This window comes from Coffea arabica, chromosome 4c (assembly GCF_036785885.1).
Source record: "Coffea arabica cultivar ET-39 chromosome 4c, Coffea Arabica ET-39 HiFi, whole genome shotgun sequence".
Classification (NCBI taxonomy): domain Eukaryota; kingdom Viridiplantae; phylum Streptophyta; class Magnoliopsida; order Gentianales; family Rubiaceae; genus Coffea; species Coffea arabica.
The window spans coordinates 10,718,097-10,741,628 of record NC_092316.1 but is presented as its reverse complement, the minus strand read 5'-3'; the positions used below and the strand labels follow the sequence as shown (position 1 = coordinate 10,741,628).

The 23,532-nt window shown below is 36.7% G+C and overlaps 4 protein-coding genes across 4 annotated transcripts; 1 reads left to right on the top strand and 3 right to left on the bottom strand.

The window, feature by feature from the left end:
- The first annotated feature begins 797 nt into the window (after positions 1–797).
- Positions 798–6,738, top strand: LOC113739444 (pachytene checkpoint protein 2 homolog). Its single transcript, XM_027266658.2, has 14 exons — positions 798–1,183; positions 1,284–1,347; positions 1,684–1,790; positions 2,026–2,093; positions 2,841–2,944; positions 3,022–3,126; positions 3,561–3,650; positions 3,738–3,813; positions 4,520–4,589; positions 4,675–4,745; positions 4,869–4,959; positions 5,721–5,857; positions 5,945–6,073; positions 6,242–6,738. Exons 1-14 carry the CDS (start codon positions 1,012–1,014, stop codon positions 6,380–6,382), a joined length of 1,425 nt encoding a protein of 474 aa, XP_027122459.1. The 5' UTR covers positions 798–1,011; the 3' UTR covers positions 6,383–6,738.
- Positions 6,739–7,790: 1,052 nt separating this feature from the next.
- On the bottom strand, positions 7,791–10,108 carry LOC113738556 (pentatricopeptide repeat-containing protein At3g48250, chloroplastic-like). The gene has a single exon (XM_027265790.2). The coding sequence runs from the start codon at positions 9,999–10,001 to the stop codon at positions 8,088–8,090; it is 1,914 nt and encodes a 637-aa protein (XP_027121591.1). The 5' UTR covers positions 10,002–10,108; the 3' UTR covers positions 7,791–8,087.
- Positions 10,109–11,735: 1,627 nt separating this feature from the next.
- On the bottom strand, positions 11,736–14,938 carry LOC113738801 (pentatricopeptide repeat-containing protein At3g48250, chloroplastic-like). The gene is made up of 2 exons (XM_072045993.1): positions 13,108–14,938; positions 11,736–13,016 (listed from the first exon to the last, which is right to left on the bottom strand). The coding sequence occupies exon 2, from the start codon at positions 12,974–12,976 to the stop codon at positions 12,239–12,241; it is 738 nt and encodes a 245-aa protein (XP_071902094.1). The 5' UTR covers positions 12,977–13,016; positions 13,108–14,938; the 3' UTR covers positions 11,736–12,238.
- A 151-nt stretch (positions 14,939–15,089) lies between these two features.
- Positions 15,090–17,299, bottom strand: LOC113738647 (pentatricopeptide repeat-containing protein At3g48250, chloroplastic-like). Its single transcript, XM_027265889.2, has 2 exons — positions 17,160–17,299; positions 15,090–16,947 (listed from the first exon to the last, which is right to left on the bottom strand). Exon 2 carries the CDS (start codon positions 16,863–16,865, stop codon positions 15,432–15,434), a length of 1,434 nt encoding a protein of 477 aa, XP_027121690.1. The 5' UTR covers positions 16,866–16,947; positions 17,160–17,299; the 3' UTR covers positions 15,090–15,431.
- Between the last annotated feature and the right edge of the window lie 6,233 nt (positions 17,300–23,532).

Here is a 23,532-nt window from a genome sequence, read left to right as displayed (position 1 = left end):
ATTCCAACTTCGGATATAGCTCCAAAAGAAACTCTAAGTAGAGAAGGACAACAGCATCAAATGAACACATTTCTCTATGGACATTGTTTTCATTATTCATACCACGTAAATCTGTGAGAACATAATCTTTTTCTGAATTGGATTTTATAAATATTAAGCTACAAAATCTATATGCTAAAGAACTACACATCAGTAAGATTGTGTTAAAAACAACGAGCAATGATGACGTAATTTCTTTTTTAACATTTTCCAATAGAGAAGGGATGATATTTTAAGACATAGGGAGGGAAAGAAAGATTTGAATGCAGGATCAATAATGTTCTTATTATACATGCAAAAGTAAAAAATGGGTACACGATTTGTCTTCAAAATGGGAACAAAAACTCATATATTTTTGCCAAAAAAACTCATACACTTCATATAAAAATATCTCCTTAGCTATTTTACACTTAATTGTTATGCCATCGAATTTTTTAAAATTAAATTCTTTATAACGTTTTTGGATATTTGGTCGATATAATTTTATCAATAAAAAATGATCACAAAAAATGCCAAAAGTGTGCGCTCTTCAACTATTCTTTTGAAATCGATAACTTTGGTCAATCCTTATAAATTTTTTTCAACCTATCAAAGTTTTGAAAATTAATTAATATTGTCCAAAATTTTCACACAAAAATAGAGCAAAACATTTTCCATCTAAGCCATTGGTTTATGGTTTCTTTGATTCTACGTGTTTAAATCTTACTGCAGTTCTAAGATTCGGTCCATGCACCCACCACAGTACGCCCAAAACCATAGCCTCCTTTAAATGTCTTTACCAGAGATTCTTCCCGCGCTCAAAATTTCCCTTTCCATTTCCCCATCTCAAATTTCTAGCCCTTCCTCCACTAGGGTTTATACTTCTCAGGGAAAAACCCCAGGATTCCTTCTTTGATTTCTCCAACTTTTCTCGAATTCCAATCTCCGCATGTAGAAACAAAAGATAAAACTTCAAGAAATAAAAGCAAGAAAATGAGCAGCGCCCCAATGGATATTTCAATTCCAGATGCCGCTGCTGAACTTGGGCATGACGTTGTTGATCAACAAAACGGCAACGTTTTGGAGCCACCGCTTTCTCTTCCACCGCCCCTTCCGTCTCCTCAACCTCCTCCGGCAATAGCCGACGATAAGATTCCTGTTTCAGGTTAGCATTTGTAATTCATTTAATTAGTGAAATTTTTGAACTTTTTTGGGATGTTAATTAGTTTTATTTGTTTTCATCTTTTGGCCCTGTATTTTTTCAGTTGAAGTTTGTCTGAAACCAACTAGCACGGCTCGTATTGAAGATGTTCGTGCTGCCGTTGAAAGGTACTCCTAAGTGAATTATTTCTAGTCCAGACTATTGAATTATTAAAATGTATTTGCTCCAAAGTAGGATAAATTGCAAACCTTTTTGTAACTTTTTGGGACTTTTTTTTGGGAGTTTCAGTTATAGAATTTTACTATATATTTACTCTGATATACTGTGGCTCGATTGCTAAAAATGCATTTAAAAAGAAAAGATAATTACTTTTGAGATATTGTATTCAGGTGGATACTTGAACAAAATCCTGAAGAGTGAGTTTATGGTGGTTTTTAAGATTGAGCTGAATTTATTTCAATTTGATTTAGAAGTTATCTTTTTGTTGCTTAAATATTTCACAGGATGCTGGAACATAGGAATATGAGCTATGTTGATGGGCCCATTCCTGTGCCATTGGATGATTCATTTCTTATTGAGAATGTACAACGCATTTCAGTTTGTGACACAGGTAGGATTTAATTTTTGGGTTTTCTTTTTTTGGGTAATGCTACTACATTCTGGGTTTAAGAAGCAGAAAAGTCAAGGGAATCTGTTTGTAAATTTCTGCTAAAAGTGGTAAAGAAATGCTGAAGGATTGGAAAGTTGTTTTGTCATTAGAACTCCTTGTCTACTTGCTATTCTGAGAGGAAGTTTTGGTACCTTTGATGATTTTTGATTTGTTGCTTGATTTCTGGTGTTCGTAGATGAATGGCTGGATAACCGTGATGTTCTTTTGTTCTGGCAAGTCAAACCCGTTGTGCATGTTTTTCAGGTAATGATAATTTATTTTTAGCTTACTGGTTGCCCTTCCTCTTCTTTGGTTTTAATCATAAGTAAACTTATCGATTACTCATATTGAACAGTTTGGCTTGTAAAGAAATAATTTTTTTTTATATTCATAATTCTCGGATCCTATGCAGAATAGATGCTTTTGATGTTATCATATGATTTCTAGGTCTTAGTGGTAGATAATCTTTTATATGCTTTTAGATTTGATTGAATATTATAAAGCAGCATCCAAAGACCTGACTGTTGTGAAATAGATTGCTGTAACCTGCAAATGGAGAGTTTTGTTGGTTGGAAGGATTGGGTGGGTGGGAAACTGTCTCTGCATTCACTTCTCTGAAGACCGTTGTTAATCATGAATTGTGATTTCCACTTTCAGGGAGTACATTCCAACGTCTATTTGACCTTTGGCTCTCAGTTTCTTCTGGATTCAATTTTGCTCCTAAAGAACCAAAGTTTTAAGTTGGCCTCTTTGAACTAAAGCTTTATGCTATGCTGTGGGGTCAAGTCATTTGTAAATTAGATCGGTGTAACATTCAACCAATTCCAGAAGGTCAAGGGAGCAGGTTGAATATATATGGATATATGAAGGGCTCGATTGTTACAATCTTAACAAGATAAATATTTTTAGAGGGCTCAATTTTATATTCATGTTTTAGAGGTTTGCTAAAATTAATCTTGATACTGCATGTACTTATCCATGCTGTGCATTTGGACTGTTGCTTCTTTCCAGCTAAGTGAAGAAGGACCTGGTGAAGACTTAAATGGTGATGGCCAACTTTCTAGCTTCAATGAATGGATGCTTCCTGCAAAGGAATTTGATGGCATGTGGGAAAGGTTTGCCTTTTACAGTCACATTTTTCACTATTATTATGTTGATAAGCATAGTAAACTTGACTTTTCTTATTCTACAGCTTGATATATGAATCTGGTCTCAAGCAGAGATTATTGCGTTATGCAGCAAGTGCTTTGCTTTTTACTGAAAAGGGTGTTGACCCTTTTCTTGTTTCTTGGAACCGGTAAGGAATTCTTGCTGAGCTCTTTGATGTTTATGTAATCTTGTGTTAATATTTGTGCTGAAGTGTTCGGCAAAGTTCTTGTGCAATTTAGTGCTCAAGCCTTTTGAACTGTTTATTTTATGGACAAAAATCTCACTAAGTGATGTGTCAAATGATCACTGGAAAGTTCAAAGATTGAACTGCACAATCAAATTGTTTTAGAGTAAACCTAGTAATGTCTAATGGAATTTCAATTTACAAAGCTCAGCCTGACAAATACTCGGGAATGGTAGATGTAGATGTGCATATGGTAATGATGCTGATTGAAAAAGACTATAACTTCTTTGGCAAAAAAGAATGGAGAAAAATAAAAAAGAGGCGACAGCAATTAACTATTTTTGAAGTACATATACCACAATATGTATTGTTACTAATCCTATCTGAGTGGTCTGCAGTATCATTCTTCTGCATGGACCTCCAGGAACAGGGAAAACATCTCTCTGCAAAGCACTAGCTCAAAAGCTCTCTGTACGATTTAGCATCAGGTTCTGATGAGGTCTCATATTGCTTAATTACTATTCCTGTGCGAAAATCTCTTTTGCTCATATGATTTTACGCAACATCCATAACAGATACCCACAATGCCAGTTGGTTGAAGTAAATGCACATTCCTTATTTAGTAAATGGTTTTCTGAGAGTGGCAAGTTGGTAAGTGCAGGTTTTGCTCCTTAACTAACATTCTGTAACTTATACTCTTGTTGCTTATGAGTGGTAATCTTGCATGTATTCAATGGTTTGCCTCAAGGTTTTGTGCTTGAACAGTTTGCTCTCTTTGTATCATTAACAAAAGCAACAGTAAGATTCAATGACTTATTCAAGGAAATTCTATAAGGCAAATAGATAATCTTTTGCTCTCTCTCTCTCTCTCTCTCTCTCTCTCGTTTCCATTTGTTTGGGTTAATCTTAAGATTCATGAGGTCTACATGCTAAAACTTCGATGCTTTGAAAGAAATATGTGATAGTCTGATGTTTAGCTGAGTAACTCCCCTGAAGTGCTGCATTTATGTTCTTGGACGTGAATTCATGTTATTTTTGTGGGCGAGAATGTTGATTTTTGCACACCGTTGATTAATTTGAACTCTAGCTGAAGTTGAAGTTCCGAGACAATCCTTAAAACTTGTTCAAATGTATCCATAAAAATGAATATAAATTAATTTAACAGTTACTCATGTGCTGTATCAAGAGCGTACTGCAAAAATTGGTATCCTTGTGTCCATTTGATTTGTAACCGCCTTTGTTTCTTTTCCTCTTTACTTAGGCAGTAAATGCTTTTATAGTCTTTCTGCAATTTTTAAATGAACCTCTTCAGGTTGATTTTGACCAGGTAATAATTTAATTCTATCTACTCATTTAGGTAGCAAAGCTATTCTCAAAAATTCAAGAAATGGTGGAAGAAGAAAACAACCTGGTATTTGTTTTGATTGGTGAGAACAATTACTGATATTCAATCATATGATGCTCACACTTTTTTATCGTGTAACTAGATTCTTGTTTCTTGTAATATGGCAGATGAAGTTGAAAGCCTTGCTGCTGCAAGAAAGGCTGCATTGTCTGGTTCTGAGCCATCAGATTCTATAAGGGTATTTTCTCGTTGTACATTCGAGCAGATTTTAATTTGCATACAGCAGGATAGCTGTTGCAGAATATATTAAAAATTTGAATACAACTCATGATTCATAGAAGATCTTACAACTGCTTGTCAGGTCGTGAATGCGCTACTGACCCAGATGGACAAACTAAAGACCTCCCCAAATGTGATAATATTGACTACCTCCAATATAACTGCTGCTATTGGTAAGGACGTGGTATTTGGTATACTTTGGATTAGATAATTCTGTCATTCTCATTGTTTTTGCTTCTTTTTATGAAACAACTTAATATCTTGGATTAGATAATTCTGTCATTCTCATTGTTTTTGCTTCTTTTTATGAAACAACTTAATATCTTGCTTCATAATTTCGAAGCTAACACCAATCTCTCGATATTTTGTCAGCAAGCACTTCTGCTGCTGAAACATCAGCAATAGCTTGTTGCTTAGCCTTTTAGTGCCTCTAATAGATCAGTGCGTCAAGATTTGGAATTTTCTCCAACCATTTCTATGATCCTGTGTTTTGAAGTAGCAACATATACAAGAGAATATGAATTGTACTCAACCCAACGGATGATCAAATTATGTTTGAAGTTTGATAAATGGCTGTTTTTAATAATTGTTAAGCAATGAAATTTTACGTCTACTAATATCTAAATTGACAAGATGTTGCTATATTTGGCAAGGAAACACAAATTGTGCATAACTGCATATCCTATTTTTCCATTTGAATTATGTTGACTTTCCATATCTTTCTTTCTGTTTGTTTTCTTTTTATTTTTTGGGGTATTTCCCAGTGTCAGTGCTGGTCACTTTTTGTTTCTCTTCTATTGCATCTTTTAAAGAAGCATATAATTTTATTGTATTTGTTTTCCAGGTATTGTAAGACCAAATTTCTATTTATTAGCTAGTAAACTTGATGCAAGGACATGATTTTGATAATGATGTGCTCCATTTTGGACTGCAGATGTAGCCTTTGTTGACCGAGCTGATATTAAAGCATATGTGGGGCCTCCAACGCTTCAGGCACGCTATGAAATTCTAAGATCCAGTTTGCAGGAGCTACTACGAACTGGAATAATCTTGTCAAACCCTGACATGCAGGTATTTTTCCGGGCTTTTTGCATTCAGTAACATAAGCCTGATCCACAGCCTTGTTAACTGATACAAAAGAAAATGAAATTACTGCAGGATGGCCATAACGTCATTCTTTCAAATTTTACTGGTTTAAAAGAGAAGTTGAATTCCACGGTGCTACCAGAATCTCAATCCTCATTAAGTCTTTGTAGAAAATTGCTCGAAGCTGCAGAAGCATGTGAGGTAAGAAAAAGTTGGAAGAACATTTTCTTTTTAGTATTTGTATTTAACAATTTGCAGAGACAACGCTAGCATACAACAGTAGCCAACTCATAGGAGGAGCAGGGGCACTAGTGTTGAAGCGTAAGGGAAAGAATGATGTTTAATTTGTAATTTCTTGCTTGTCGTCAGGGATTGAGTGGGAGGTCCCTCAGAAAGCTTCCATTTTTGGCACATGCAGCCCTTGCCAATCCATACAGTTGCGATCCATTCAGGTTTTTGATTACTTTGACAGAAACAGCTAGGCGGGAAAGTGCAGAGATGCCTGACTGAGATATGGGTTATGTATTAACTGCAAGGTTCTATCATTGGTGCATGAAAAGTTGAAAAAAGTGGAAGACTTTTTAACTAATTTAGATGGTTGGTAACCAGCAAGGTCTCAAGCACAGGATCGTGTAGATTTCAAAGGCTAACTGAAATTTGATAATATCCCTCACGAAACCCCTATCCCTCTCCCCGTTTTGTCCATTTTGTGTAAATGAAAGAGGATCAAGAGAAGCAATTTCTTTTGACTTGACATCATACGAGAATTCTGTTGTAAGCTTACTAATTTGATATGTAACTAACGATTTAGCTGTGTCTCCTACAGCTAATAGTAATTGCAATCTCAGCACTTCCATTACACTGTATTCAGTCTGGAATCTTTAGATGAGATGCATAAACAGATATTAACTTGTCTGGAACTAGGAAGATAATTATACACATGATGCTTTGATGCCAGAAGATCTCTTGTTTAAGAAATATGCACACCTGGTCTATGACTATGCTCAAAAGCCAATACCATTGGTTGTGAATGAAATGACCTGATGATTTGTAAGAATTATTACAACACCCGTTAACAGGTACTATCTTTTATTGGCACAACTACAGTGGTCATTAAGTTAAAATCTATGCCAGCCAGAGTCTGCTTGATGCATTACTAGGAATATGTATCAACGGGTAAAAACTTTCGAGGACAAAATCACATCTTTTGTTTATAGGGTGTGTACATAGGTTATTGTACCAACTTGACAGTTTCAGCTTCAGCAAGCCAATCAAATGCTTCCATATAAAGGCCAAGATGACTTCATGAAAACGATTAGGAATCTACAGAGCAAGTTGGCAACTTTCCCAAATCCAACGCAAAATACTTTGAAGCAATCTTTTCTTTCATGGTTCTTATAGCAGGTCCCAACAATTCAGTATTAGGTAAGAGAACTAACACATGGCAATGACAAGATGAATACCTGTTCAATATAAGCAAACCAGAAATGAACCTTGGCTCTTTGATAAGGATCCTTCATTTGGCCAGGTTTAATGAATCTATTCAACAATAATTAGTCATTCGCATATTGGTTTTTCCATTATGGACAAGAACAGCGACCTTCTTGCTAACTGGATTATATTTGAGGATTTAGGGACTCTTCTACATACACAAATGTAACACTCTTGTTTCCATTGTCAGTTACCAAATGGGAGCTTCCTTTGCATCCTAGTATTTTAGGAATAGCCTCTTCAAATTCTTTATTAGTATTAAAAGGTCTACTAATACTGCTTTTCGCCGCCGGTTAATGGTTGATTGAAACAAATTATTTGATTTTTTGGTTCTTTTCTTTTTTGTCAACCAACACTCTGAATTACAAAGCAATGAAGCATAACATGATAAAAGCTTCATGACGAGAAAATGATTAAGAAAGACTAATTAGATGCAACTCCTGAATAACGCAGTATACCACAACACATGCCTCAAAAGGTTTAGAATAACAGAATGGACATCTGAGGGCGCCATGAAGGCCAAAAGAAAATAGAAAACCTTCAGCCATGACTTAGAGTTTGGCCAAGACAAGCTCCTATATTTATTGCCAAAGAACTTTCAATGATAATCAATGCATAATAAAGTTTGGCACAGGATTAGGTCAGTGTGCATATGGTAGCTTTGCATATTAAAGTTGGATAACCATACATTATCAACCAAACCTATAATTATAAGTCAATAGTCTCAAGTTGAAACTGCTTCTAAGTTGCTTTCTGAAGAACCAAAAAGGCTGCTAATAGCAGAATGTTTACGGATATGATGAGGGCACTTGAAAAGCAGATCCTTGGCCTCAGAATGTCTACCCTCATTAAAGAAGGACTGGAAAACACGCTGGTAAGCTGACACGGATGGATATTGCTTGTTACTTATTGCCATCAAACACCCCCAAGCATCATCCACAGAACCAAACTTTGAGACATACTGGATGATAGGTTCTGGATATGGTGGATAATTCTGTTTCTTCATTAGATGAAGAAGGTTCAAGGCTTCTTCAAGTCGCCTTTCTCCTAGAAGCTTTTCAATCAGATCCTTAAATGTAGCTTGCCAGGGTCTCACGTGAGCCTTGTCAATCATTTCCACGACTAATTGGTATGCTCCAACCACCCTCTTCTCTATCAGAAATCCATACACTAGAACATCTAAAAGATCAGCATCTGCATCAATGCCCTTTTCCACCATCTTTCCAAGCCATAGCAGTGCCTTGTCAACTTCATTAACTACACAATACCCCTTTATTAGTATGGTCCAAGTCTTGATATCAGGGGTACATCCTTGTGCTTCCATCACATCTAGTACTTCACAGGCTTCTTCTAGCCTCTTAGCTTTACAAAGTCCAAAAATCAATTGGCTGTAGGTGATGTTATCTGGTTCATAACCAGCATTTCTCATGGTCTCAAGGATCTTCTCTGCTTCATCAAACTTCCCAACACTAGTCAAACACCTATGAATCCCATCATAGTCATTCTTCAATAAACAATACCCAGCATCCTCATATTTCTTTACAACTCTAAGCATCAGATCTAAGTCAGGATCCTGAGCATATGCAATGGCACGCAAAAGCAAACTGCATTCCTTCTCCAAAGGCTTAAACGGACTATCCATCATATGCTCATAGAGCTCAACTGCATCCTTCACCATCATACTCTTCTGAAACTCCCTCATCACTTTCACATAAGTATCAATATCAATCTCATAACCAGCATCTTTCATCTCCTTAACCATACTCCAAAACTCCGTAACCACCTCTCCTTTACAAAGAATCCTAAGCATCCCATTATAAGTAACACTAGTATGCTCATACCCCAAACTCTCCCCAACCCATTTGAAAAAACTCAAAGCTTTCCAAGGCAAGCCTTTTCCTCTAAGTTCCTTCAACACCCTCAAAACAAAATTCTCCGATACCGAAAACCTCATGTCCTCCAACTCTCTCTCCAATTCACTACTCCAATCCGAATTCTTGACCACCTCAACCACCCTTTGCACAACAGTCTCCATAGCATTTTCTTGTATCATTCTCTCATAAAAATGCTTCAGAGCAGTAGCATCATTAATCAATTTCGAATTCCGAAAATCTGAGTAAATACTTGCATATGTCTCCTCATCAATATAATACCCCTTTTCTTTCATTTCTTTGATAACAACCCAAAATTCCTTCATTGCATGATTTTTAGCATAAATTCTCAGCATTAGACTATAAATAGAAGTACTTGGCCGAAACCCCTTTTCCTCAATGGCCCACTTGAAAAAGCTTGAAGCTTTTTCTGGTTCTTTACCTAATTTCATTAGAATATACAAAACAGTTTCATGGGTCAATCTTGGATTTAAACTTGATAGCTCTTTTTCTAACCCTTTAGCCCAATCCTTGGATAATAATTCATCAAAAATTGGCTCTGATTTTGTTGAAAAGAACAGTTTTCTATGATGGGATTCATGCAAAGAAGAAACTGGATAGAAAATTTTGGTGGGAAAAAATGGGGATGAGTGGTGAGGGAACCCAGTCACCTGAGTGTGGCGAGAGCGAGTCCTGAGCAGGTGAGTTGAGTGGAGCGAGTTGGCGACTCGGAGACAACTCAGGAGTCTCTTGGCTTGATGCTTCATGGTTGCTTAATATGCAGAGAATTTCTTGAAAAGGGATTTTATTGAGGGTTTAAGAGGTTGCGAAGTGGGATCGCGGTACTGGTAAGGAAGTCCCCGGACCCGGATCCAAGTGAATAGACAAGGGCTTTTTGGGAAATTAAGTTCAACGGTAAGCACATCAGTTAGACTACTTAGCAAATTTTCATAGTTATGCATTATTTCTAGTTGTGACATGCAAATGATTTTTTTCAAGCCCCACCACAAAAGAATTTTCTTTTCTCAGACCTAGTATCAAACTATTGATGTCAAACTATTAATGATTTAGACAATAACTATCGATATCAAACCTTTTTTTTTTGTTGCGAAAAGTGGTCATTACACTCATCAATGTGAATTTTGCTCCCCCTTTTTGGTTTTACATTTTGAGTTCATCAATTGATACTTTAAGAGAGGATTTGGTTGTTTCAATGACAAAACTAGGATTCAACCTAACATATGCCATGGGAAGAGATTACCTTGTTGGAAGGCATTCTTCATTTAAAGTTGTTGTTTCAATTGTGCTCATTTTGTCTAGTCAGCAAGGATCATAATCATATTAGTAATAGAATTAGCTCATATGCTCTAGATACAAATCAAGATGAGGAACTTTGGATTCTTTAGTATCGAAGTACACTAATTGTATAGTTCTATCGAGTCCTTATTTGAAATTATAAAACTTTTGATAATCTATAAAATCACTTATCATTTCGGAAAAAAAAAAAAAATGCCATAGGAAGAGGGTGTTTTTTACCACCTTGAGGCAATGTCCTTGCCCTCTCCACTCAAACATTTGTCACTGTAAAAAGTCATTTTTTTTTCAAATTGCAGAATTCACATCCAAAATTTCCACCTAAACCTATCCTTTATCATTTGGAGTGTGGTGTGATATCCACAATACACATTCGAATTACACAGTTCAAGCTCGAATTCAAATGGAAGAGGGGCTCCTACTATAATCACAGTGTAGATTGTAGGGTGCAGTTGATGATAGGGATGATTTTAATTTGAAATTGAATAGATATGATTAATTTTGTGATACAACTTCAAAAAGTGTGTCAAATTGTATTCTACTTTTGTTGTATAGTGTTTTGCTAATGCCTATCTAAATTGTACTGGTGACTGCAAAAGGTCCGGATCAGTAACTGTACTCATGAGATGGGGATCACATTTGAAAGGAAGTTCTTGTTTTACACTATTCTCAGTGTAATGATTCTTGTTTCAGTAACTTTCTCCGAGTTAATACTCTCACTCAAGAACCTCAAAATTTTCATCTCTGAAAGATTAAAAAAGATAAAACAAATGGAGCAAGTCTGGTATTCTAGCATTTTAGCTGCCATAGATTCAGTAGCGATGAGTTTGCAGTATTGTATAACCATAACTTTTTGCTCAAACTTTGATGGACATTCGCAAAAATTTTCTCCACTAATTGATCATTTCATTTGTATGGACCTCCCAATCAATAAAAGTCTAAACGCGGGCTCTTTTCCAACTAAGAATTAGTAAACTGCGTCTTCCTTTCTAGCTTAGAAACATAAATCCTATAGAATCCTCAAAATTTTCGAAGTTACATCTGATCTCACTCAAAAACTTTGCGTTTCGATTGCATTTTTCATGGATTTTTCGTTGAAAAATTACTGTAGCGATTTGATGTATGTGAGGTAAAAAGATGATAGGAAAATGTGTTCACGGAAAATAAAGTCATTTTTCGATAGAAAATGACTATCCAAACAAGCCAAATTTAAATGATTGCATTGAACAACTTAACCGACAAAATGAAAAAAGGAAGAAGGTGTAGTTGACAGGAAAATAATCTGTTCCAACCAACCAACCATCTTTTGACTAGTGAGGAGAAACAACATCAGTAAGCCTTTCCATGATAAATACTAAGGAATGCATGACTCCATCATGATCTCAAGCTGAAGCTGCTACCACGTCGCTGCTCCTTGAAGAAGAAAAATGGATGCGAAATTCAGGATTTCTGCGAATATACTTAGGGCACTTACGAAACAGCTCCTCAGCCTCAGAATGTCTACCCTCATTCAAGAAGGTCTGAAAAACACGTTTGCAACCGAAGACAGATACATGGTTTTTACCCTGCCTGTGACTTAGTGCCCTCAAAAACACCCAAGCATCCTCCACAGAACCAAACTTCGACAGATACTGGATGAAAGGCTCTGGATCCGGTTTATAATTCCGTTTCTTTATTAGCTGTAGAAGGTTCAAAGCTTCTTCCAGGAGACAAGAAGCTCTTCAATCAGACTCTTAAGTGTAGCATGCTTTGGTGCCACACGAGCCTTGTCAACCAGTTCCACAAGAAACTGGTATCCTTCAATGACCCTCTTCTCTTTCAGAAATCCATTGACTAGAACATCCACAAGACCAGCATCTGCATCAAAGCCTTTTTTCACCATCTTTCCAAACCATAGGAATGCCTTGTCAACTCCATCGATATCACAACAACAGCTCAGTAGTTCGATCATCCCAGTCTCAACATCAGGAACACATACCTGAGCTTCCATCTCATCTAGTAATTCAATGGCTTCTTTTAGCCTTCTTGCTTTACAAAGTCCAAAAATCAATTGTTTGTGGATGATACTAGATGGTTCATAACCAGCTCTGTTCATGGTCCGTACGATCTGCTCTGCTTCATCAAACTTTCCAGCACTCAACAAGCACCTGTGGATCCCCTCATAGTCCCTCTTCAATAAAGAATACCCAGCAGCTTCGTATTTCTTCACAACTCTAGACATCAGATCCAAGTCAGGATCAACAGTCGATGCAATGGCACGCAAAAGCAAACTACAGTCGTTGGGCAAATACTGAAATGGACTATTCATCCTATGCTCAAAAAGCTCAACAGCGTCCTTCACCATCTTCCTCGTCCGAAACTCCCTCATCACTTGAATATAAGTATCAGTATCAATTACATAACCAGCATCTTTCATCTCCTTGAACATACTCCAAAACTCCGAAATCGCCTCTTCCCTGCAAAGAAACCTAAGAATCCAATTATAAGTAAAATTATTATGCTCAAACCCCAAACTCCCCCGAACCCATTTGAAAAAACCCAAAGCTTTCAAAGGCAAACCTTTTTTACCAAGCCCCTCCAACACCCCCAAAACAAAATTCTCCTGCACTGATATACCATTCTCTCCCAATTTTCTCTCCAATTCACCGCCCCAGTCCGAGTTCTCGGCCACCAAATTCACAGCTCTCTTAATAGCAATTTCAAGAATCAATTTTTGATAAAAAAAAAGCTTCAACTCCTTAGCATCATCAACCCTATCCAACTTAATAAGTTTCGATTCTATAACTAAAAACGCCTCCTCATCGATATAATTTCCCCTTTTTCTAACGTTTTCAACAACAACCCAAACTCCTCCATATCATTACGTATAGCACACGATTGCAGCTTTAATCTACATCCTGAAGAACATGGCCTGAACCAACTTTTCCCAGCAGTTTCCGACTGGGAAAAGGGAGAATTTGCATTGTCTTCTCTCTGTAACTCTGAGAAAAGCACTCTTTCTGACTGTCTGTCTTCTACCATCTTTTGAAGCTGGGATCTAAGAGCCGAATAACCACTGTCATGGGAACTTCGGGTGAAAAGAAAAGGGGATAAATAGTGAGGGAACCGAGTCACCTGAGTGTGGAGAGAGCGAGTTCTCAGCAGGTGAGTTGAGTGGAGCGAGTTGGCGAATCGGAGACAACTCAGGAGTCTCCTGGCTTGTTGCTTCATTGTTGCTTCCGCCGTCATTTGCAGAGGTTTTCTTGAAATGGGATTTTTTTTTTTTGCGGGTTTTAGGAGTTGGAAAGTGGGTTCCTGGTACGGGTAAGGAAGACCCGCATCCGGATCCAAGTAAACAGATGGCCTTTTTTGGAAAATTAGGTACTACATGCTAGTCTACGGCTTTACGCAAGAGAAGTTTGTGCCAATTAAAAATTGTCCCCATCTGAACTTATATTTCTTGTTTTGCACCCGCCACCCCTTGCCAATCTTTTCCTATGTGATCCATATAATCCAATAGTCTCAAATTTAAAGTTACTTCATCATGATGCATGTGTTCTTGAAAAAAAAAAAAAAAGCTTTAGGAATAGGTAATGACCTTCTTAATGAAATATCTTGAAGAATTATGAAAGAGAAATTGGTACAAGTTTGCTATCTTATATATATGTTGATTAGTTTTATTTATTTATTTATATTAAGATACTTCTCTGACATAAACAATGCCTGAGGCAAACATTTATACAAGTGATTTGTTATGAAGCCCTCTAGAAAAAGAAAATTCTTTACTGAAATCAACTATTTGGATAGTAACTATTATTCCCAGATTTATCATCATTTTCATAAGAACAAGTCATTAGACTCACAATTGCGAATGCTTTACTTGTTCAAATGTTATCCACATGGTCAAAGATAATTGCCTTTGATTTTGAGAGCCAGTTCCACTATCTTTCATTATATAAGAGCTTCCCACATTCCAATTCACTATTCCATGATAGTATTTTGAGGAACATTCACATTCTTCAGTTTTTGAGGAATGACAAGAAAATAATTTGTTTCAACCAACTTCTAACTGGTGCGATAAAAAAAAAAAGGCATTAGTAGACCCCAAAATTCATATGATACAGATATTGAATCATTTGTAACTGTCCAAAATTCTAAGTGTCTGATCTCAGAGAAGATAATGGAAAACTCCATTTGGCCATCCGGGTAAAGAGTCTTTCTGCCAGCCATGATGAACAAAAAGGCGAACAATGACTGTAAGAATAACTACATAACCAATACACCAATTTCAAAGTATTCTACTCTACTTGTTGGACAGAATGTGAAAGAAATTTGAGGCCAGATTAGCGAATACAGCAGGAGAAAAGTACATACAATGCAAAGGAGCACTGCAAAAGAAAAGTAGGAGAACATGATTCAGCAAATGAAGATGTATAACCATGGAGGAGAACCTTCTGGACATGCGAATACTGAGATAAAGAGTTTGGAAAGCAGATAATGCTGTGAAATGTTCGTCATGAAGACTCTGCACATTGCCAAATCATGTCATGAAAAGAAAATGATTTGCAGATAGAGCAAGCACATACATTTCTTGAAAGATGCAGTATATACAATCGTATCCCTCCCAAGACTTAGATGTTAGATTATATATCTGAGGGTCTTTCAAGGCCAAAAGGAATAAAGGCCTTAGCCATGACTCAGGAGTTTTGGCCAAGACAAGCTCCTAGTCATTACTATTCCTCTACTCATTGCAAGAGAAAACTTTCAATACTAATCTACACTCTGCAAAGTTCAGCAGTGCACATGGTACCTTTGTAATTACAACCTTATGAACATTTAGGTATCAACTAAACACGTACTTCTAAGTCATGATCTCAGGCTGAAGTTGCCTATAGGTTGCTGCTCTATGAACCAAAAAGGATGCAAATTGCAGGACGTCTGCTAATATGATCAGGGCACTTTAAAAGAAGCTCCTTGGCCTCAGAATGTCTACCCTCATTGAAGAAGGACTTGAAAACACGTTGGCAAGCCAAAACAGATGGATATGTTTTTTTACTTAGTGCCATCAAAAATTCCCAAGCATCCTCCACGGAACCAAATTTTGAGATATACTGGACAAAAGGCTCTCGATATGGTCGATAATCGTGTTTCATCATAAGCCGAAGAAGGTTCAAGGCCTCTTCCAGTCTCCTCTCTCCGAGAAGCTCTTCAATCAGATTCCTAAATGTAGCGTGCCATGGTATCATGTGAGCCTTGCCAACCATTTCCACAACTAACTCGTATGCTCCAATGACCCTCTTCTCTTTCAGAAATCCATATACTAGAAAATCCAAAAGACCAGCATATGCATCAAAGCCTTTTTTCACCAAAATTCCAAACCATGGAAGTGCCTTATCAACTCCATTAACATCACAATACCCTTTTGTTAGTGTGATCCAAGTCTTGATATCAGGAATGTATCCCTGCACTTCCATCATGTCTACTACTTCACAGGCTTCCTCTAGCCTCCCTGCTTTACAAAGTCCAAAAATCAATTGTCTGTATGTCACGTTACACTGATTATAACCGGCCCTTCTCATGGTCTGGATGATCTTCTCTGCTTCATCAAACTTCCCAGCACTAGTCAAACACCTATGGATCCCCTCATAGTCACTCTTCAATAAACAATACCCGGCTGCCTCATATTTCTTCACAACTTTAAACATCAGGTCCAAGTCTGGATTAATTGTCGATGAAATGACATTAAAAAGCAAGCCACACTCCCCCTCCAAATACTTAAATGGAGTACCCATCCTATACTCAAAAAGCTCAACCGCGTCCTTCACCATCTTACTCTTCTGAAACTCCAACATCACTTCAACATAAGTATCACTATCAATTACATAACCAGCATCTTTCATCTCCTCAAATATACTCCAAAACTCCGTAATCGTTTCTTCCGTGCAAAGAATCCTAAGAATCCGATTATAAGTAGCATTATTATGCTCAAACCCCAAACTCTCCCCAACCCATTTAAAGAAGCTCAAAGCCTTCAAAGGCAAACCTTTTCCCTTAAGCTCCTTCAATACTCCTAAAACAAAATTCTCCTGTACCCATATCCTCATTTCTCCCAATTTTCCCTCCAATTCACTACCCCAATCCAAATTCTGGGCCACCATCTTGGCAACTCCCTTAATAGCATTTTGAAAAACCATGTTCTCATAAAAAAGCTGCAACTCAGCAGCGTCATCATCCCTTTTCAATCTCCTAAGATCCGAATAAATATCTAAATATGTCTTCTGACCAATATAAGTTCCCTTTCTTTTACAACTTCTGACAACAACCAAAAATTCCTTCATTCCATCATTTATAGCACACAACTTCAGCTGTGAATTATAACTTGATGAACATGGCCTAAATCCATTTTCCTCGGCGGCCCACCTGTAAAAGAGTAAATCAAATTTTGGGTCTTCATGTAATATCCTCATAGAATCAGGCAATCCTCGATTTTCTGATAAGATTTCATTACTTAATGCTTCTGACTTCCGTGATTTGGACAGCTTTTCAATTTGGGATCTTAAATCCAGCAAAGAAAGGGAAAGGGAACTTCGGGTAGAAAGAGAAGGGGATGAGTGGTGAGAGAACTGAGTCACCTGAGTGTGGAGAGAGCGAGTTCTGGGCAGGCGAGTTGAGTGGAGCGAGTTGGCGAATCTGTGACTAGTCAGGAATCTCCTGGCTTGATGCTTCATTGCAGCTTCATCTGCAGAGGTTTTCTTGAAGTTTTCTTGCGGGTATTAGATATGGGTGGCAATGGGGCGGGGGACACGGCCCCCAACCCCCGCCCCGTTGCATTTTAATTTGGGTTAATTACATTTACCTCCCCGAGATTTGACCAAATTACCAATCAAATCTTGAGGTTTGACAAAATAACAATCAAACCCTCTGACTAGGCAAAACTTTATCAAAAGCATCCCTACCGTCTGGAGTCGTTAGTGAAGCTGGTAAGGTTAGCAAAAAATTAGCGCGGCAATCCCAAAATGCCCTTCTAGAGGCATTTTATGTTTTACATAAAAAAAATATAAACCAACAAATTGAATAAAATAAGAATTCACCTCAAAATAATAAAAAGAAAAGGGAAAAAAAGTAGTGTGGTAGACTCCCTTTCAAGTCTGCAACTTCAGCGTCTGCATCTCCACCAAAATTGTATGTTAAATTGCTTCCAACCATTAACCCTTCTTTGCCGTCAATTCTATCACATATTCTAATTCTTCCATCTTTTCTCCTCCTCATCCATCTTTCTAAACCAAAGTCGTTACCTTTTCCTCTTCCATCCAATTTTTTATTTCTTCTTTGGTTAAGCCATTACGAACATATGAAGATACAGACATTATAGTGCTGGATTTGCACCAGAATTGGTAGACCATGTCTAGAGAAATCATTTGGTATTGCTTAGATACACAAGTGAAACTATTATCTTCAAAATGTCTTGGCTACTAGATATGGAATTTTTGTTTTTTTCCAGTTTTTTGTAAGTTGAGATTTGGAAGTTTGTCCTTCATATCATTTGAAAGGCTTGTCTTAAATTTGGTAAGGGATAGGAAAAAGGCTCGTGTTAAATTTGGTGAGTGATACCAAATGGGTTTTTGAAGAAGGTAATGGAGTAGCCGGTGATTAATCTTCACTTGCAATTTTTTAAATTTTTTTTTTCTTTTTTTTTTTCAATTTTGAGGTTAAAACTTGCTGTCCAAAAGATGGAAGTAGCCAACATTGATTCATTTGACTTGTTCGTGTTCTACCCCAATGAGAAGTGCTTTACTGCAAAAGTGTGGAATTTGGTCTTTGCTTCCGATGGGAAAGGCAAGACAGATCAGCCTCACATGTAGGCCTATTTGAACAGTTATGCAGTGAGTTTTGGTTGAGTTTGTATCAAGAATGGCAACCCACACAAAAGAAAGATGAAGAGGCTGGAGTCGACGATTGGCGACGGTGGCAGGCGCATATGGCTGATGATGGATGCAGCAACAGCAGCCCAAACATTCCTGCTGCCATTGTTGTCACCTTTAAGGGTTCCAGAAAATTGGAAAAAAAAAAAAAAACAAAGAAAAGAAGGTACACGATGTTTGTAAGACAGGCAGTTTCAACTATTTTGGGTATGTAGTCATTTTACTCATTCCGTCACGGACATTTAACAGAAGTTAGTGATAGGGGTTTATTTGTTATTTGACCAAACCTCAGGGTTTGACTGGTAGTTTGGTTATACCTCAGGGGAGATAAATGTAATTAACCCTTTTAATTTCCCCGCCCCCGCTCCCGTCCTATTCTACCCGTTTTTTCCGCAGGACACCCGTGAGATTAAAAAAAAATTATTATATAATTTCATTATAATTAAATTAAAGCAAATAATCAAGTACTAAAATATCAACACATTATCAAATTATTATTCATTCTAACTTCACAATTAAAACTCATAAAAATAATTAAACAAAGGTTATTTGAATACAATCTAATATGATAAAACAAATATAACTAAAATAATCAAATTTTCACTTTGATACAAATACAATCACTAAATTATTCTTGTGTTTTTTTTAGAAAAAAGTGTTATTGCATTAAGTGTAGTTAGAAATTTAACATAAATGTATTAACAAATTTAGTATAAATAATTAATAAATTTTATTAATAAACATGTATAATTAGTAGTATAATTGATAATATCATTTTATATATAATTATGTACATATATACATATATATATTTCAAACGGGTGGCGAGGCGGGGGAAGAGCTTCTTGGAGAGAGGAGACTGGAAGAAGCCTTGAACCTTCTTCGGCTTATGATGAAACACGATTATCGCCCATATCGAGAGCCTTTTGTCCAGTATATCTCAAAATTTGTGCCTCGTTTGGAAGGTGAGTTTTTTGAGTGTTTGTATAAAACTTTACTGTAGATCACTGTAGAAGTTGTAGAAAAATTTCTGTGAGATAAAAAAAACTTTTTTTCCTTTTCCTTTTCTTTCTTTCTTTTTCTTTTTTTTTTGTTTCTTTCTTTTTTCTTTTCCTTCCTCCCTTCCCACTTCTTCTCCCTTCCCTTCCCCCTCCCCTGATCCTTCTCCCGAAACTGCCAGCAAAAGCAGCAACTTTCTTTCTTCTTTTTTTTTTGCTTTTTTTCTCTTCCCCTCTCCTGCCCGCCACCCCTTTCCTCCCCTCTCCCCTGCTACCACTCTGTCCGTCACGCCTACCTCTCCCTATCACCCCTCCCTCTCCCTTCCCCACCACCCCTCTTCTCCCTCTCCCCTTCCCCTTCCTTCTCCCGCCATCCCTCTCCTTCCCTCTCCCCATTCCCCTTCCCTCGCCCGCCTCTGCAAAAGAAGACCGGCACCTGAAAGGGGCGTGGCTTGACTTGACTCCTGCCTGTTATGAAATATGAAGGTGGAAAAGATAAGGTTGGGCTATGGTAGGGCCGGGTTGGAGCCCAGGAAGAATGGTGGGGGAGGAGTGGGGGAGAGGGAGAGGGAGAAAAAAAAAGAGAGAGGATCAAAATCGGGCAAAGGGGGAGGATGGCAGGGGAGGAAGAGGGGGAAAGGAAGAAAGGGAAAAAAAAAAAGACTGGCACCGGAAGAGGTGATTGGTGCCAGAACCGGCGGCGGAGGTGGTGGTGGGTTGGGATGGGGGAGGAAGAACAAGAAAAGAGGAAGGGAATTTTTTTTTTTTTTTTTTTTGTATTTTGGATATTTTAAAGTGTGTAGGTTAAAAACTTTGATAAGTTTTTGGAGTTCCTGTAGCAAAAGTTATTAAAAAACTAGTATTATGAAAACTTGCCTAAAAACCAAGGTTCCAAACAGGGCCTTGGTTCCAGTGAGGATACTTGGGAATTTTTTATGGCACTAAGTTAAAAAACGTATCCATCTCTTTTGGCTTGCCAACGTGTTTTCAAGTCCTTCTTCAATGAGGGTAGACATTCTGAGGCCAAGGAGCTTCTTTTAAAGTGCCCTGATCATATTAGCAAACGTCCCGCAATTTGCACCCTTTTTGGTTCTTCATAGAGCGTCAACCCAGAAACAACTTCAGCTTGAGATCATGACTTAGAAGTACGTGTTTAGTTTAGTTGATACTAGAGGTGGCAAAATGGGCGGGATGGGCGGGATTTACTTGGTTTTAAAACGGAACCGAGTCATATGAGTTTGGGTCTAACCTTATCCATTGTGTTTTAGGACCAACTTGGACGGAATCACTTTGGAATGGATTTAGATTGATCCCGCCCAATACTCAAATCTATTTTCTATATATATTTTTTCCTTTAATTCATTTTTTATTTTTTATATAACTTTAATATTTTTTATTTATTAAATTTCTTTTAGTTTTATTAAATAAACATGCAAGTGTTTTATACTCAGGATTCCCACCAAAAATTGGATTAACAAATAAAGGAAAAGATAAATATAATACAACCATATTCCAACATATATCAAGATAACCAAGGCACTTAAGGTGTTGAATATTTATCCTCATCATTGTCCAAGGATGACAGGTCTAAACTGACTGAAATGCTGGAAATTCTAGTGGATAATGACTAGGAAGACTGCTAGATTATATTCGTTGGTATGGCTATAAAAATTGTTAAAAATAATTTTTGAATCTAAGACTCCGTTTGGATTGGCTATATTTTCAAAAAACAAAATTTTCAAATACAATGTTACAGTAATATACAATAACTCAAAAAATATCTCATCCATATTAGTATATCAAATATTTCAAAAAAAATTTATAGTAAAAATTTTTCATATACACTGCGACAATAAAATATTTCAAAAATACCTAAAAAAACAGTTAATCCAAACAGAGCCCCTGTTATTTGAGCCTAATGGGTACCCAAGTATTTTCCAAAATTTCCCATCAATTAATGGGTACAATTGAGATTTGTCCCATTTTCAACCTAATATCAAATTCCAGTACCCATCCCACCCAAAGTCCCTATGGGCATGGGTAACTCATTGGGACTTGGGACAAATTGCTACCTCTAGTTGATACCTAAATGTTCATAAGGTTGTAATTACAAGGGTAGCATGTGCACTGCTGGCCTTTCTTTTGTTGAACTTTGCAGAGTGTAGATTAGTCTTGAAAGTTTTCTCTGCAATGAGTAGAGGAATAGTAATGACTAGGAGCTTGTCTTGGCCAAACCTCCTGAGTAGGGGTGGCAATTTCTAACACGACCCGAAAACACGACACGAATCTAACACGAAATTAATGGGTTTGAGTTGAGGTTTTGAGGGTTCGGGTCAGAATCGGGTCGAATCCGATGAACCCGAAAAGAAAACATGTCAATTTCGGGTCAACCCGTGGTGACCTGATATGACCCGATGTGACCCATTTACGAATTAAAAATAATTTAATAAACATAAAAATTATTTTATCTAACTAAACTAAATCATTCTTTTTTTTCAAAGGCATTAATTACTTAATCCTAAATGAATTTATTTAACTTGTGTGAAGTTGAAATTATTATATTTGGACAAATAATATATTATGTTATTTTTTACTTTTATGCTGTTTTAATTTATTTTATATTTGGTTTGGGATAAAACACTTTTACGATGTTTAATTTATTTTAGATTTGGTTTGAAATTATTTATTTAAATTTTTATTACTTGATTATGTAATTAATTTTGTGAGAAATTGATTTTATTAAAAATTACAGTAATAAATTAATAAATTAAAATTAAGTTTCGGATCGACCCGCCAATCCGAAATTTTCGGGTTCATGTCAGGTATCCTGACCCGTTTCGGGTTGGCGGGTCGAGTTCGGGTCAGAGGATTTTTTGTTATGCTTGGGCCTTAAGCCGACCCGCCAACCCGAACCCGACCCGATTGTCACCCCTACTCCTGAGTTCCCGCAGTCATTGAGGCAGGGGCGAGGACCCGGGGGGAATTTTTTCCCCCGTTTAAAATCGAAACGGGCACCCGTCCTCATTGCCATCCCTAGTTTTAGAGGTTGGAAAATGGGCTCCCGCCACGGATAGGGAAGACCCGCATCCGGGTCCAGGTAAACAGATCAAGGGCTTTTTGGGAAATCTAGCATATGTTTTATGCAAATGAGAAGTTTGAGCTAATTATAAACTGTACCTATCAGAAATTCTCCATATTATTTTGTTACCCTTCATTATATATTCGGGATTGCCACCCCAGCAATTTTGTTTTTCCGATGTAATACAATTAATCCAACAATCTCAAATCGAATATTACTCCATCATGAACACATATTGTAAAGAAACAACTGCATGTCTTCTGACTAAATTAATGAAAATTAGTTATTTGTGAATAATTACATCCTCAAGTGTACATATTTTCTACCAAAATTCACAAGAAAATGTATTATAGTTGTCATTTTTTCCTTCTACATGTGGCAAAAACAAATTTCTTACCGAAATTATCACATTGAGGGTATGTAACCATGCCAAGTGCATAGCATAAAATATCTTTTTTTGTAGATAAAAGAAAACAAAAACTTAATTAAGAAGGTCTTTTTTGTGGTTAAGTGATTAAAACTGAAAAGTTATTTCATGTGTTTAATAGTTGTTTTTCTATTGTCTGGTGTTAAGGAGAAGTTTCTCTCAAATAAAATAAAAAAGTTTTAAGGAGTTTTAAAAAGGTTCTCTCAATATCAAAAATGAATTAGAAATAACTTTTCTAATGGAATAACTTGAAGAAATAATGAAAGAGAAATAGGTCAAATTTTTCAATATTGAATTTATTGATATTTTTTTGTTTTAAAACCAAACACACATTGGGTTATTTGAATAGTTTTGGGAGCATGAACCTTTCTTGAAACTTTTCCTACTTTTGTTACATAAAAACAAAGCCTAGACCTTTTTTTTTTTTAGTAAATCTTATATAGATTGACAGTGTATACACTATCATGATCGGATGCATGACACATTTGCAAAATTTGGATTATATATCATGTATTTAATGGTGAAAGTGTATAGAAGATTAATCCTTTTTTTTTTAATGAAAGTTAAAGTTTTCCTTTA

Excerpts from the sequence above, each read along its gene's own strand:
- LOC113738556 (XM_027265790.2), bottom strand. The coding sequence starts at position 10,001 with ATGAAGCATCAAGCCAAGAGACTCCTGAGTTGTCTCCGAGTCGCCAAC.
- LOC113738647 (XM_027265889.2), bottom strand. The coding sequence starts at position 16,865 with ATGAAGGAATTTTTGGTTGTTGTCAGAAGTTGTAAAAGAAAGGGAACT.
- LOC113739444 (XM_027266658.2), top strand. The coding sequence starts at position 1,012 with ATGAGCAGCGCCCCAATGGATATTTCAATTCCAGATGCCGCTGCTGAA. Across the intron at positions 3,127-3,560 it reads TTTCTTGTTTCTTGGAACCG|TATCATTCTTCTGCATGGAC; the intron begins GTAAGGAATTCT and ends AGTGGTCTGCAG. Across the intron at positions 6,074-6,241 it reads AAGCTGCAGAAGCATGTGAG|GGATTGAGTGGGAGGTCCCT; the intron begins GTAAGAAAAAGT and ends GCTTGTCGTCAG.
- LOC113738801 (XM_072045993.1), bottom strand. The coding sequence starts at position 12,976 with ATGTTCAAGGAGATGAAAGATGCTGGTTATGTAATTGATACTGATACT.